Genomic DNA, 14,784 nt, shown 5'->3' with positions numbered 1-14,784 from the left:
TCTCTCCTCCCTCTCTTCCCCTCCACTGTAAAAGCTTAAAATTACAAATCATCACTTAAAACCACTTACTGCCTTTCAAAGTTTAGGGAGGCAAGTTCTCACAAAAAAAAAAAAAACCTGGGAGAAAGTTGCAATGAATCCATCTGGGAATCTTGAAACTGTTCCATGAAGAAGAGGAAAATTTTTTTGTCCTCTCCAGATTTTACTACAGCCAGTGGAGAAAAATCCATGGGATTCCAATTTTTAATATGCTAAGTATAAAATTGATACTTCTTTTATGGTAGATAATTTATGCCATTCCACCTCTTCTTTTCCCTTTCTCCCAGAACATTCCTCTCTTACCCCTTAATTTTATTTTTTAGATATCGTCCCTTCATATTCAACTTACACCTGTGCCCTTTATCTGTAGATGCTCCTGTTATAATAATGAGAAAGTTTCTATAAGTATCATCCTCCTATGTGGAAATGTAAACAGATAAACTTAATTAAAACTCTAGAAAGGGATATTGTAGGAGATGGGACTGAGTTGCTGACTGAAGATAGGAGTAATATTATCCCTCCCCAAGGCAAGATGGAAAAGAGGAAAGGACAATATCAGGGCTTTAGAGGTATAAGAGGGCATGTTCTTAGCCCTTCATTATTCAAGAAAAAATCCTGAGATGAAACATAGCTCTGTCCAGGACAGGTGAGAGTGAGGGAGGATGTAGGAATCTGAGTTAAGGAGAGGGTATTTCAGCCCCCAGGTGCCTGTTCTTCCAAATGTGGAAATTTTTATGGTTCCTTCTCTGCGGGCTATATCACAAGGTACTGGCCCAGGAGGCATCCATCCCAAACTGTACTTCTGTCTATGGCATACAGTCAGAAATAAATGGGAAGGATGAGGTGCAGGAAAACACAGATGCACCACCCACTTGGGGAACATAGAAATGCTCTAGTGAGGTCTACTAGCACATATAAACCCTCAAGTATCCTCCCAGTCTTGCCCGTAGTTCTCTGGCTTTGTGTGGAGTGGCGGAAAGCTAGGTGATACAAATCAGCACACTGGCTTCCCCTTCAACCCTCAAAAAAGCGATTTTAGGATTTGAGAGGGAAATAACCTGGAGGTAATCAAATCCAACTCTCATTCTACAGAGAAGGAATTGAAGCTGGGGTAGAGAGGGTGGGAGGTGGGGCTAAAATTTGTCCAAAGTCACACCCTAATTAGTGACCGAGCTGGGATTCAGGCCCTGGCTCCTGAGATAGAGTGCAACAGTTTGGAATTTGGAGTCAGCTACCTTAGATTCAAAACTAACTCTGATATTGTCTGGGGGACCTTTATGTCACTGGGCCTCAGTTTCTCCATCTGTAATATAAGGGGTTTGGAAAAGTTGATTCCTGAATTCCCCTTCAGTTCTAAATCTATGACTCCAAGTTCAGATGTCTGCTCTAAAGATGGAGGAAGGTGAGCAGTCAAATAATCAGTAAGTATTTGTTGTATCTATATGATGTGCCAGGCACATCATTTAGATACAAATTCAAAAATGAAGCTCTTCTCACTTTAAAAGACCTTATATTCTAGAGAGGAGCAACACTAAGTACACAGGTTGGAGTTAATTGAGCCAATCTAGTAATTACCCTCACCCAATTTAATGTAAGCAATGATATATGCCCTGTTACTTGTGGAGAGACTCTCAATCAGAGGTATAAGCTAGGAATGAAGGTCTATATATTAATTGATAAATCATAGGTTTCAGAAGTGATCGATTGATCATTCGATCAATTTAGAAGTCATAAATGAAATGAAACTGTGCCACAAAGCAAGTGTGTCTTAGATTTATTGAGGAATGGTTATGCTCTAGGAAATTTGTATAAAATAACAAGTCAATTCAGAATCCAAAGATTAAAACATCTGTTAAAATGGGGAAGACTCATTCCAACCAAGCCCTGGGGAAGGAATCACTTGGAGGGAGGTGAGGAGTATTCAGCTCTGGTCTCAGTCTCCTCCCTTCCCTCTCTTAACCAGAGGGTGATTTGTGAACTTCAGATTTGGGACTTCTTCCTGTCCCTTAAAAATCTCATGGCAGTGTATGTAATAGAATCTGAGGCTCAACTGGACAGAATGAATCAAGGTAAATTCAAGGCTCTTCAAGGAGCCTAGCAGGAAAAAAATCTATCATTCCCTAAGAGGAATATTTTGAAAACTCTAGCAAAAGGACTCTCAGGAGCCATGCGTTACCCCTATGCTACATGTACTCTCTAAATTTGACCCCAATTTCCCTTTGATTCTGTATATCCTCATGGAAGAGTGTGTCTTTTGGGGGCTCAGAGGGGATGTTTTCTATCAAGTATACTCTCATAGTAAATACTCATTTCCAAAGTTCGCTAAGTCTAGCTGATATAAACTCATAATTAGTTGGCTGGTTAGTTGTTGTCTTTTGAACTTGAAGAGGATCAAAATGACACCACTATGTTAGAATCGATTACAGTTTGTCCAACTATAGCTGATCACACCAATATGAGCTCAGAATGCTCTGCCAAAGGTCAGACACAAATAGTCCCTAGAAACATGATGTGCAAAATTAGAGAAGCTAAATTCATAATAATAAGATAAAGCATACTAGTAGGGGGGCTCATGAACTATATAGAATTCAAAAAACTACTCTTAAATTCTTAGGGATTATCCTTAGAACTGGTGGTGTACATGTGGTCAGGGAGGGGAAGAGATATGGTAAAAGAGTTTTGGGGACTGCCCTGGTCAGTATAAGTGAGTTGGGAGAGTAGCTAAAATATATATATATATAATTTCTTTCTCCCTTTCCCCTTTTCTTCCCTTTCTTTCTCTTCCTCTTTCTTTCCATACACACACACACACACACACACACACATAAAAACACAAGATAAATACAAGAGAATTGGGGGAGATGTCAGGAGGTCCCTCCAACAGAAAGGATCAGTAAACCCTTCTCACAAAAAACAGTATTTGAGCTGAGCCTCCAAGAAAACTAAGGATTCCAATGTGAAGAGGATTCCACAGTCAGGACAACTGCCTGGAGATGGGAGAGAGGTGGGGGGAAAGTTGTTTGGCTAGACCCTTGAAAGGTGTGATAAAGATAGAAAAGTGGGATGGAGCCATATTAGTGAAGGACTTTATTTGCTCAGTCACACTGATTGGGGTGTGAAACTGTGTTCCCTTTTGATCTGTAAAATTAACACTGAAATTCTGTCCCCTTTGATTCCTGACCCTCCCAGGAGTCTGTGAGGGAGTTTCTCAGGCTGGGGCATTTCTAAGGCAAATCACCTCCACCGATAGCTGGATCTCCATTCAAATTCAGGCTGAAAAGGCCTTCAAAGTAATTTCAATCTGGAGACCCTGGTCTGATCAGTTCAAACTGCTCCCAGCCTCCTGCCAACATCTACTCATAAAATAGGTTTCTGCTCCTCATTTCTTTGCAGAAATCTGCAGTAGAGCATTGTTGCCTGCCAGCACTCCTGTCCCCTGAGAAGGCATTCTCTTCTCAGTGCCAGCCTCCATTTCCCTATTAGGACTTTGCCACTGAAGAAGTCCGTTTTTCTAGTAAAGCTGACTTCTCATCCAACAATAAACTTCCATTTTTGCCACTTAAAACTCTTCAGGTTTGTGAATTCTTTCCGGAAGGACCTGCGCTGACCAAAAGGGGATTCCCTCAACTCTCTGACTGTCACTAGAACCCCATCAACAGTGCTAGTAAGTGTCTGAGGCTCATCTGAACTCCGGAAAATGGAAGTTCCGAAGGTTCGGAAAATGAACCTTCCTGAGTAGAGGCCCAATGCTCTGTGTACCGTGGCACCACCAGGCTGGACCTAGGCTCAAACAGTGCCTCTGACTCCACACCTCCGTGATTTGGCAGAAGCCATCTAACCTTCAGTTCATCTATAAGGGACCTTCCCTGTCCCCCGAAGTCCCTTTCAAACCTATGTCCGTGCGAGCTGACTGAGGACAGTTACAGGCTAAGGGCACTCCAAGGGTAGCTGTATAGATGGATCAGAACGAGGAAAAACTTGAAGGAGGGAGGCAAATTTCTGTAGCCCTTGGAATGAGCCCCTGATTTTGAATGGTGATTTTTGTGAACTGAAAGAGAAAGGGACCGATTCCAGAGATGATTGGAGGTGAAAACCATATCGAATGGTTTGGATTGCGGGGTGAATTAGGATTAAGGGGCAATTTTTTCTATGCCTTGAAGCCAGTAAATTACAGTATATCCTAAGGGACCATTAGGTAGCACAGCAAATAGGAGCTAGAGTCAAGGAAATCTGAGTTCTAATCCTGCCTCAAGCACTCACTAGCTGTGTTGACCCCGGGCAAGTCACTTAACTGTGACTCAGTTTTCTCATCTGTAAAATGGGCTGAAGAAGGAAATAACGATAAACCGCTTCAGTTTGCCAAAAAAAAAATGGGATCATGAAAAGTCAGAAAGACCAACAACTCTAGAGAAGCAAAGTAATCCTGGAGCAAAAGGATGGCAATTTGGAGGCTATTGTAATATTAAACTGGGGTTTTACTTTAAGATATTTTTCCTTATTCAAGATTCCCATAAATGTTACCTTAAATTCTTTTGGGGCAGAGTCGTGTCAGAAGTCAGGGAGGAATGGAGAGGGTTATGTGTTAGCCTGGACACGTCTTTCTCCAAGCAGGAATGTTTGGAGATGGATTCATGTCATGAGAAATAAAACTGCAGCCTAAATGCGGAGGGTAGTACCAGCTTTGTTTCCCTTGACAATAGTAGCGAGCATTAGATAGTGGTTAAACGTTTGCAAAATAGGGATTTCACGCAATTTTCTGAACCACTCACTGAGTTGTGCCATGATGCCCATTTAACAGATGAAGAAACTGAGATAGAGAGCAGCTATTAAGTGTCTTTGGGAAAATTCGAACTCAGATCTTTCCCAACTGCGCCCTCTAGTGGCTATTAAGAGAGAAAGGAGAGGAGCAGGCTGCGGGGAAGGGCGCGGGGGTGGAGCGAGGAGAGCGGGGGAGGGGAAAGATCTGCTGACGGGGTGTGCATAAGGGGAAGAGCCGTCTCTTCCCAGAAGCGAGGGGAAAAGTCCGGGGGTTAAGGGACAGAGAGAAGGGGGTGCCCGAGGGGACAGCCCCAGCGATGCAGGGCGATCGGCGTTCACTCTGCCCTTTGCGCCTGCGCCCGGACCGCCGCCCCTCCCCCCCATCCGCCCGGTCGCGGCCGAACTGCTGGGTATTACGCATGCGCCGCGTCAGCTCCCCGGCAGGGCCGCCCAATGGTTCAGCCCTGTGTCCCCCTTTCGATGGTAAAGTCTTTCCTACTCCTCCCTAAGGCAGACGCCAGCCCCGCCTCCTCCTTTTCCTCCTCCCCACGCCGCGTCTCTCCCCCCCCCCCGCCAAGGCGCGATTCAGTCCAGGCCCCGCCCCCGAGCTAGTCCCGCCCCTTTCCCCGCCTCCGTGCGCTTTACGGTAGTCGCACGGCGTTTTTGCCGCATCCTCAGCCGCTGTTGCCGGTGAGGGGAGGGGAGGTGAGAGAAGGGAAGGGGCGTCTGCGGGCTGGCCGGACCTGGCCGGCGGTGCTAGGGAAGGAGGCGGGACCGGGGTCCCGGGCCGGCTCAGCGGGAGCCCAGAGAGAAGCCAGCGGCCTCAGCACTTTGCCTTCCCCCAGCTCGGGCCGAGCAGCCGCGGGAAGCCGCCCCGCGCCCCCCGAGACCGAGACCCGGGCCCCGCCACAGCCCGGCCGGCCGGGCCAATGCTCGACTTGGAGGTGGTGCCCGAGCGATCGCTGGGCAATGAGCAATGGGAGCTCACGCTGGGTGAGTGCGGGGGCCGAGGGGGCGAGACAGGGCTGTGGACGGGCGCTTGGGGGGGGGGGGGGGGGGGGGGGGGGGGGGGGGGGGGGGGGGGGGGGGGGGGGGGGGGGGGGGGGGGGGGGGGGGGGGGGGGGGGGGGGGGGGGGGGGGGGGGGGGGGGGGGGGGGGGGGGGGGGGGGGGGGGGGGGGGGGGGGGGGGGGCGTCCCGCGTGTGAAGCGGGCAGTGTGAGCTCGCGACCGGGCACCAAGCTGTGTCCCGCCCCCTTTCGTCCCGCGCGGGGGTGCCGGCGCGCGCCTGAGACCCTTCTCTGACAGCGGAGCGCGCCCCGCACGGGGGTGGGGCGGGGGCGCACGGGCCCTCCTCCGGCGGGCCCTCCTCCGGCGGGCCCTCTCCCCGCGCCTGTCCCGGCCCCGGCCCCGGCCCCGTGTGCGGTCCCGCGCTTGCCCCCTCTCGGGTGCCTCCGGGGGCGGGGTCCCCCAGGTCAGGGCTCGCGGGCCGACCTCTGGCTGCGGATTCCAGGGCCCGGAGCTCTCGGTCCGGTTCCTGAGGCGCAGCTTTGCCTAGACTTGGGCTCTGGCCTCCTGTGCTGGTCTCATTTGTTAGTTGGTTTTCCCTGTTGAATCCCGAGGTTAATCCCTCCCTCTCTTCTCCCAGCCAGATCTTCACCTCTCTGTTTACTTGGGCTGGGATTGGTTTGCTCCTCCTGTCAGTAACTTGAGTGCCCTGCATTTTCCGCGCGTGGCCTCTAGGAAAAGGGTTGCCGCTGATAACCCTTTTATGTTTAGGATCTTTCAGAAGGCTCTGCTTCCTGGAGTCCTGCACCCCACTGAAGTCCAGTGCGTTCTGAGCTACTTAGAATTGTACTTTCGCTTGCTCCTGAATCTGAGAAAATCGCCTTTTAAGTTCCAAGAGGGATTTTCTGCCTCTCAGTTCACAGTCTTTGAGAAGGTGCAATGAACAGAAGCTTTTTTTATCTCAGCGACTCTGATTTTTCACCAGAGGAACTGAATTCAATTAAATGAAAAAGTGTTTTCTAGCTACTTCTTCTGGGGCTTTAACCCATAGTTCTCTGTACAGTGACTGACTTCGATGGAAATGCTGACTTCTTTTGGCTCCGTGGTATGGAGTGATTTGTTTTCCTGGCTTGGGCCAACTACTCTCAGATATTAGCCACATTTTCTGATAGCTCTTGGAAGTCTTAGCTGGGCCTAAATGTCATAGCATCATCTGAGCCATAAAGAACAAAATCAGTAATCTAGGGGAATTACTTTCTTTTTCCTAAGTCACAAGATACCGACTTTAGTAGCTCGTCAAGATTCAGCTTCTAAATTATCTTACTCTGCTTCCCTCCCTACTCTCGCTGCACACACCATCATCCATGCTTGGACCTATCTTTGAATGGTTAGGCAAACCCAGGATTGCAGACTGAAAAAACACTTGACAGTTTCGTAGCTAAAATCTCAACATAGTAGGAATATTCAAGTTCTCAGGAGGAAGGAAAAAGGGAACGTGATAGTGAAGGAACCAAGTTGATGGTGTAACGCCTATCTTTAAGTACTTTCCTCCTATAACTTGCTTCTTTCTAGGAATTAAATGTCTGGTGAATCCCTTCACACCATGGTGTAAGCATTATCTATCTCTGCTGACTCCTGGCCCTACCTGAAATTGGAGTTAGAACTGATGGATAAATGTGAACTCTACCAGGGCCTGCTTTTCAGAATTAACCACTAGCAGATTAAGCAGGACACTACTGCCTGGGCAAAAACTGGCTTTCAGCTCTTCGGATTTGAAATAATGAGAGACTTGACTGTCTTTGCATAGGCAAAGGAACTATTTTAGGGAAGTGTTTTAATGTCTCAGCTAAAGGGAATTTTGACATTTCACTTATTTGTAAGTTTTATTTTATATTAATTTGGAAGTATTTGTTTTTTGAACTGAGAAGATCTGAGATCACCTAAGCCATTCTTTCTCTCAACTGGTTAAGATTGTCTCAGACAGTGTACATCTGAGACATTTGTATGTCACACTGGTAGCAAGCAACTGACATTTGAACCTACATCTTCCAACTCCAAATCAGTCACTATCAGTCATTTTGCCAAATTCACATTTATATAATGCTTTTATATGCTTTTGTTGTTCGGTTGTTTCTCAGTCATATCTGATTTTTTGTGACCCTGTTTGGGTTTTCTTGGCGAAGATACCCTAGTGGTTTGCCATTTCTTTCTGCAGCTCCTTTTACAGATAAGGAAACAGTTAAACCATATTAGTGACTTACCCAGGACAGCACAGCTAGGAAGTGTCAGAGTCCAGGATTTGAACTTGGGTCTTCCTGCCAATGGGCCCCGTCCACTGCCCTGTGTGTGTTTTTACATACGTAACTGTCTTATGTATATTCTTTTTTTAATAGTATCATAGATTAATCTAGATAAGACTTGAGGTCATCTACTCCAGCTCTCTTTAGTTTACATTTTTTCTTATATCACTCATATGAAAAAAAAATTCAACTTTATAGAAGATCAGAGCTTGATTGTTGTCTTCTTAAGTAAAAGTAAGTTTACAAATTGTAGTTGTAGCACAAAAAATTCACCTTTTCAAATTCATTATGAAATTCAGCAAAGATTGGAACATAAGCTGAAGGCCATTCATTTAAGGAAAAACTGATTTTCCTCTGAAAATTAATAACTAAGATTATTTAGTAGAGATTGGCATAAGAGATTTTTGTTAGCAAATGTGAAAAATCCATGATTGAATAGCACTTACTATACATTTAGGTATATAGTAATATGTCTGTGCTATTTATAAAGATTTGCATTATTTGAAGCTATAATTATGTAAAATTTTATAATTCCAATTCAGTGGAATTATACAGTTTGAATGCAAATAATTTAACCACTTCACGGGAATTCATTAGTTTTACTAATGGGGACCTAGTGGAAAAGAAATTGCATTAGAGTATAAGTACCTAACTCTAAAGCAGTAGTCATTTGCAAGAGTGATAGATTTCTCCTGAATACTTGGCATCACCTTATGGGAAATCTGTTGATAATTCATTTCATATCATTGTGCCTTGATATTGTCTTGAGGCCTGGCTTGATTGTTTATGATCCTAGAACCTCTCTGGCAGATAGCACAGTTAGCAAGAGGATTGAACTCCTTGGCCTCCTTCCTAATAGTTGGGTATCACTTGGAGTTTGGGACAACATCAGAGATGAAGGAATAGAAAAACTCCAGAAATGGCATAACTGAGAAAAGATGAGTGTGCATTTTATTTTGTTCAGCTAAAAGTTGGGGGAATGTAGATGATATTTGAATAGTATCACATACTGAAGACTATGCTTGCATAATAAATAAGATTTAGAGAATAGGTTGTTATAAAGAAGCATTAAGTTTTTCTTCTTTTAAATAGCAGATATCATGTCCAAAGGGAATTATCAGAATCTCCTAAATAAACATTCTTCATAGTGTGGTCAGATAAACAACATTAGAAATCTAGCCTGATACAGTGGAAGCAACTTTGGTGTAATGATGAGAGGTGTGTTCCATCACCAGCTTAATAACTAAAGTTTTTATCTACTCCTTACTTCCCCTTTCTGATCTTCTGGTCTATTAAATAGGGCAATATTACCTACCTTGACAACTGAACTATTACCGAAATATGATTCAAAAAAACCATTTATAACAAAAACAATTATAATAACTAACATTTATATTGTACTTAGTGTATGCTAAGCCCTTTGCTAAGTGCTTTATAAATATTATCACATTTGATCCTCACAGCAACCTTTTGAAGTAAGTTTTGTGAGTATCCCCATTTTATAGGTATGGAAACCGAGGCAGAGATTAAGTGGTTTACCTAAGTTCCCTTAGATAGTGTCAAGAAGCTTATAACTTCTTGATTACAGGTCCTGAGTTCTATGCACTATACTCCCTACCTGTCTCTTCCCAACTACTTTTATAATCTAAGGAAGAATTCCTTTGTTTGGTTGTAAATAGTTGAGAGAGAATGTCTTACTATTTCTAACAAAGGTCAAACTGAGTTCCTACTCCATCTTTGAAATGTTTGTTCCTTTTGGACAGAATGGTTTTATAATATAATAATCAGGAATTTTTGAATAAGCTAGTTTTTTGTAGCTCTTCCTCCCTAAGAGATATAGAATTAAGTGATTCAGGCACTACTAAGTCTTTAAAACCTAAGGATAGATTCACATGAAGAAAATTTGATTATAAATATGATTTCATATCCATGTGGTGCCAGTGTGGGAAATAAATCGGCAATTTAATATATCTGTTATTAAATGAAAGGTAAGCAGTTGTTTTTTGTGCTTCTAACACTAATCCAGTGTTGTATTTTAGATCAAGGTAACAAACATGCCATCAGAACAAATTTAGCTGTTGTTTTCCTAAGTGGGTCACTTGTTTCATACATGCAGTACTTCTTTACTAAGCTTTTATCTGTTGTTTTTGGAGATTAAAGGAAGAATGCTTTAGGGTCAAAGGCTTCACACTTAGTAGTGTCCCTTGGGCTAATTGGCAGACACATATTTCCTGCCATAAGGGAAGAAAGATTGATTAAAGAAACTCATCTTGAGTTGAAGAATCTTTCTCTTAGAGAATAATTCTTTTCTAGCTAATACATGATACATGGTTAAAAGAACGATATACCACATACTTTCTTGTAAGCGGCTATTTCTTTATGCCATTTATCCCTGTGAGGTTTTTCTTATTTGTCGCCCTGTGTGTCCCTGTTTTTGTTTGTTTGTCAAAAACATTATGTGAAAAAAATTATGTGAAAGAGCAGTGCAGCTTAGTGGAAAGGATATAATCATAAAACTCAGAAAGACTTAGGTTCAGGTTCTGGCTATCACTTAAAAGGTTATTTCCTTTCTTGGGGCCTCAGTTTACTCTTACGTAAAATGGGGGAGGAGGGAGTTGAATAAGACAGTCTCTAATATTTTAAGATATTCTTCATATTTAAATCAAAGCATAGGAGACACGCCTACTTCAGGAATTGAGGGAATTGAAGCAGCAGGTGGTGAAAAACCACTTATCCATGGTCATTAGACAGAATACATCTATGGATCTCCTGATTCTCCAGATCATCATTCCTCCTACTCAAATGTTTTGTCACTAAATGATTGTTTTAACTTGTGTGTTTTTGTGAGTTCTTTTAAAAGAGAGAAAAATTGTTATGGGAATTTGAGTTTTTTTAAACTGGATATAAGCCAGGTCTTGATTAATATGAATGATGAATACCTTCAAGTGGTCATTTTGAATTTATAATTATTTAAAATATAGTAATTGGTTCCAGTTCAGTGGAAATATACAATTAGACCTATCCTTATTATAATCTGTGGTAATGTACTTTACAGTAGAAAAACAACATGAATGTAATTCCATAATTAATCATCAATAATTAATAATAAATAGATCTTTTTTAGTTAAGTGAAAGAAAACCAAATGTTTCTGCAGTTGATTGCTAAGTGAAATAATATGTAAAATAATTTTGTTAGTATTAACTACATTTTTATGGTTATATGCTATAGTTAACATTATAAAATGTTAGACCTTAGAGCTTATCCAGTCTGGTCCCCTCATTTTACAAATGAAAAACACAAATTGTAATCCAGAGAAAGGAAGTTATTTGCTTAGAATCATACAACTATTTAGTGGGGTCTAGCTGACACTAGACCCCAGGTCTCCTGACTCAATCTACTGCTCTTTGTACCATACATGGTGTTAGTACTCTTTTACCCATTGCCGCTGTTTTGACTTTGTCATATCAGTGACTAAACTGCTAACATTCTTTTGTTTCAGGGATGCCATTGGCTCAGGCTGTAGCAATTCTTCAGAAATATTGTCGTATCATTAAAAACGTCCAGGTTCTCTACAGTGAACAGGTGAGTGATGACTAGTTTGTTTTGTGAAAATTCCTCCACTCAAAAATGAGTCATGACAGGATATGATGCATCATATGATGCTGCTAAAACACATGGATTGTAGCCTCAACCACTATGCATACAGTACTCCATATGCTATTACCACATGAAGAAGAGAAACCAGTAATTTCATTAAATGATTGCTAATTTAAGAAAAAGCATCTTCAAAATATATTTTCTTTAACCTTAAGATTTTTTGTCTTGATGAGTATTACTACCATGTTTAGAATTATACTGAATACTGAACTTGTTTTTGTGCCTGCTGACATTTCAGCAGCCATAGCATTTATACAGCCAAAATGCTCATGAGTATGGGGAGGTGGCCGACACGGCTGTTTCTTTGATTTTCTAAGAGATTTTATTTTTCCACCAGCCTCCTTCAGGTATAAAAGTATGAAACAAAAGCTGGCTGTGTTTGAGTTGGGTTTTTTTTGTTTTTTGTTTTTTTTTTTTGAAATACAGCTTTTTAGCTCTCTGAATAGCAACTCCAGCCCTGTAGAAAGATATGCCTCATCCCTTCCAAGAGGTTGTAATACTTAGAAATGACAAGAGAATTCTCTCTGGGGGAAAAAATCAGGCTCTATTGTAACTGGAATATTTTTGGTTTTATCCCCATACCCATCTTGTCCAGGATGCCCCATTTTTATTCATTTGTATTCCCATGAAACTTTCTGCTTTCTAGTACTTTATTTTTCTAACTAGTATGTTTTCATGAAATTAATTCTAGCCTTCCTAACTTGTCATTTTGCCTCTTTAAAACTCAGTTTCTTCTATAAAATGAGAGATTTGGAATAGCATTCTAGCATTAGTGATCTTTATGATACTCAATAGATGGACATGGAGGCAGGGAAGAGGCATTACAGCTAAGGAGCATAATAAGATAAAAGCCTAGAGGCAGAAATGAGCTTAGGTATGTGTGAGGACAGTGATAAGACCCATGACTAAATGTCATGGCTAGTTTTTGTTGGGCAATAGTGGAAGATAAGATTGGATTACCAAGATGAGGTTGGATTATAGAGGGGTTTAAATGTTAGGCTGATAACAGGCTGACACACAGTAGTAAACCATTGTAGGTTCATGAGCAGTAATGGCATGAAGGGATAGAAACATAAATTTAGGAATATTAATCTATCAGTGGTCTATATTCCCTACTGAGGAGGAAAAAAAAAACCAAGCAGATAGTGGCTTAGGAACATTGTCAAAGAATTATAATTCATTGGAACTGAATGTGTCGCACAGTATATTGAAATAATTTTTCATCTCTAAAATGAAAGGCTACTACTTTGTCCTTGCCATGATCAGATTACCTTTAATCTAGTGTGAGTATAAATTTCTGGCTTCTAAATGCTCATCAATTTGATCTCTTTGCTGGTATCCTAATCATTAAACTAACCTCTACCAATCTAGTGAAGAAAGAATGACTCTAGAGGAGCTTCCTGCTAGGTCCTAAGACAGTTTCTACTGAAAGTGAGACATTCCTCAATCCTGGATTTAGGAGGACATCTAACCCCACCCTGCCATTTGTCAGAGGAGGAATCTAAGGCCCAAAGGAACACAGCCAGGATCTGATGTTAAGATAGATAATTACTATTAACTTGTAGGAGCTTGCTAACTTGTCTCACTACCTCCAGGCTCTCCCTGTTCTAATTCATTCTAGGTATGCTACCAGACAAATTTAAGATTGTTAAGATTTAAAGCTGGTAGAAGTCTTAGAAATCTCCAATCCAATCCTTTTATTTTATGAGTCCCTTTAGGACTTTCTTACTTTAAGGGCCACAATTTGAAACCAAATCATTTGATCACAAACATTTATAGGGGACCTTAGACATCCTGTAGTTGAATTTCCTCATTCTACAAAGGAGGAAGTTTAAATACCAAAACTAAAAAGACTTGACTAAGATGACATGCCCAATAAATGGCAGAACAGGAAGGCAAACTCGGCTTCTGATTTCACAGTCAGTGTTCTTCCCATTACACCACACTCTTCACTTCTTCCTTATACTTAGTTCTGATCATGTCATTTCTCTACTCGAGAATCTTTAAGGGCTTCTCTTCACCCACAAGGTAAGGTTTTACTCTGTAGCCTGACATAGTCTTTCACAGTCACTTTTCATTCTTCTCTCCCACTATTCCCTTCATATATATATTCTCCCAAAAGTAGACTACTTGCTGTTCTCAAAACAGATTCCTTGCTTTCCCATTTCTCTATCTTTGCTCATACCTGTCCTTGGAAATATCCCTCAATTCTCTCTTTCAAATCTCTTCTGTCATTGCTAGTATTTCACAACTTATAGTTCCTTACAGTGTTTTTCTTGTGATCTCATCAGCACCATAGCCCTGTGAGGAAGGTAGTATAAATATTATCTCATTTTACCAAGACCAGTCTCAAATGCTGATATCTTCATGAAAATTTTTGATTCTGCTTTCTTCCTGCCTCTCAAATTAGCAATGATTTTTTTCTCCTTTGAGTACTTGAAGCATTGTGTCTCTTTTGTAATGGTGGACCTTGTATTTTGTGGGGGGGGCGGGGGGGGGACTTCCCTATTAAGTTGTAGGTCCCTAAGGGCAGGATATACGTACTCTGTGTTAACACTTTATGAATGAGTGACTATCTGAATTTACTTGGGCTCTAATACCAACCCTATCCCCCCCTCTCCCCCTCTCCAAAAAAAATGAGCCAAAAATAGAAGGGACAATTAGTGGAAAGGCATAGATTTAAGAGGTGGAACAACCACAAGAAGGCCAGAATCACTGGACTGTACAGTATATGAATGAAAATATGATGTAAGTAGACTGGGAAACTGGGAAGTGTTTCATAAGCCAAGTAGTATTTGATCTTCGAGGTAATAAAGTGCCTCTGGAGTTTATTGAATTTGGGAAGCAGATGACATGATTAGACCTGTACTTTAGGGAGACATTTTGGAATCCAAGTAGAGGGTGGACCAAAGTAGGGAGAGACTTGGGACAGGGAGATCAGAAAACTATTGAGGTTTAGGTGATCGGGGCCTGCACCAGAAGATAGCATACATACTTGATAGAATTGGCAATATTTAGCAACTT

At 42.0% G+C, this 14,784-nt stretch overlaps 1 protein-coding gene across 1 annotated transcript in view; it reads left to right on the top strand.

Annotated features, from left to right (window-relative positions):
- The first annotated feature begins 5,445 nt into the window (after positions 1 to 5,445).
- The window catches only part of C2H16orf70 (chromosome 2 C16orf70 homolog), a 47,112-nt gene continuing 37,773 nt past the window's right edge, over positions 5,446 to 14,784 (top strand). The window contains exons 1-2 of the mRNA XM_031950306.1: positions 5,446 to 5,790; positions 11,603 to 11,685. Of these exons, the coding sequence (XP_031806166.1) occupies positions 5,727 to 5,790; positions 11,603 to 11,685 (147 nt within the window). The 5' untranslated portion in view covers positions 5,446 to 5,726. The remainder of the gene's footprint in view (positions 5,791 to 11,602; positions 11,686 to 14,784) is intronic.

Source organism: Sarcophilus harrisii, chromosome 2 (assembly GCF_902635505.1).
Source record: "Sarcophilus harrisii chromosome 2, mSarHar1.11, whole genome shotgun sequence".
Classification (NCBI taxonomy): Eukaryota; Metazoa; Chordata; class Mammalia; order Dasyuromorphia; family Dasyuridae; genus Sarcophilus; species Sarcophilus harrisii.
This window is presented reverse-complemented; position numbering and strand designations above follow the sequence as displayed.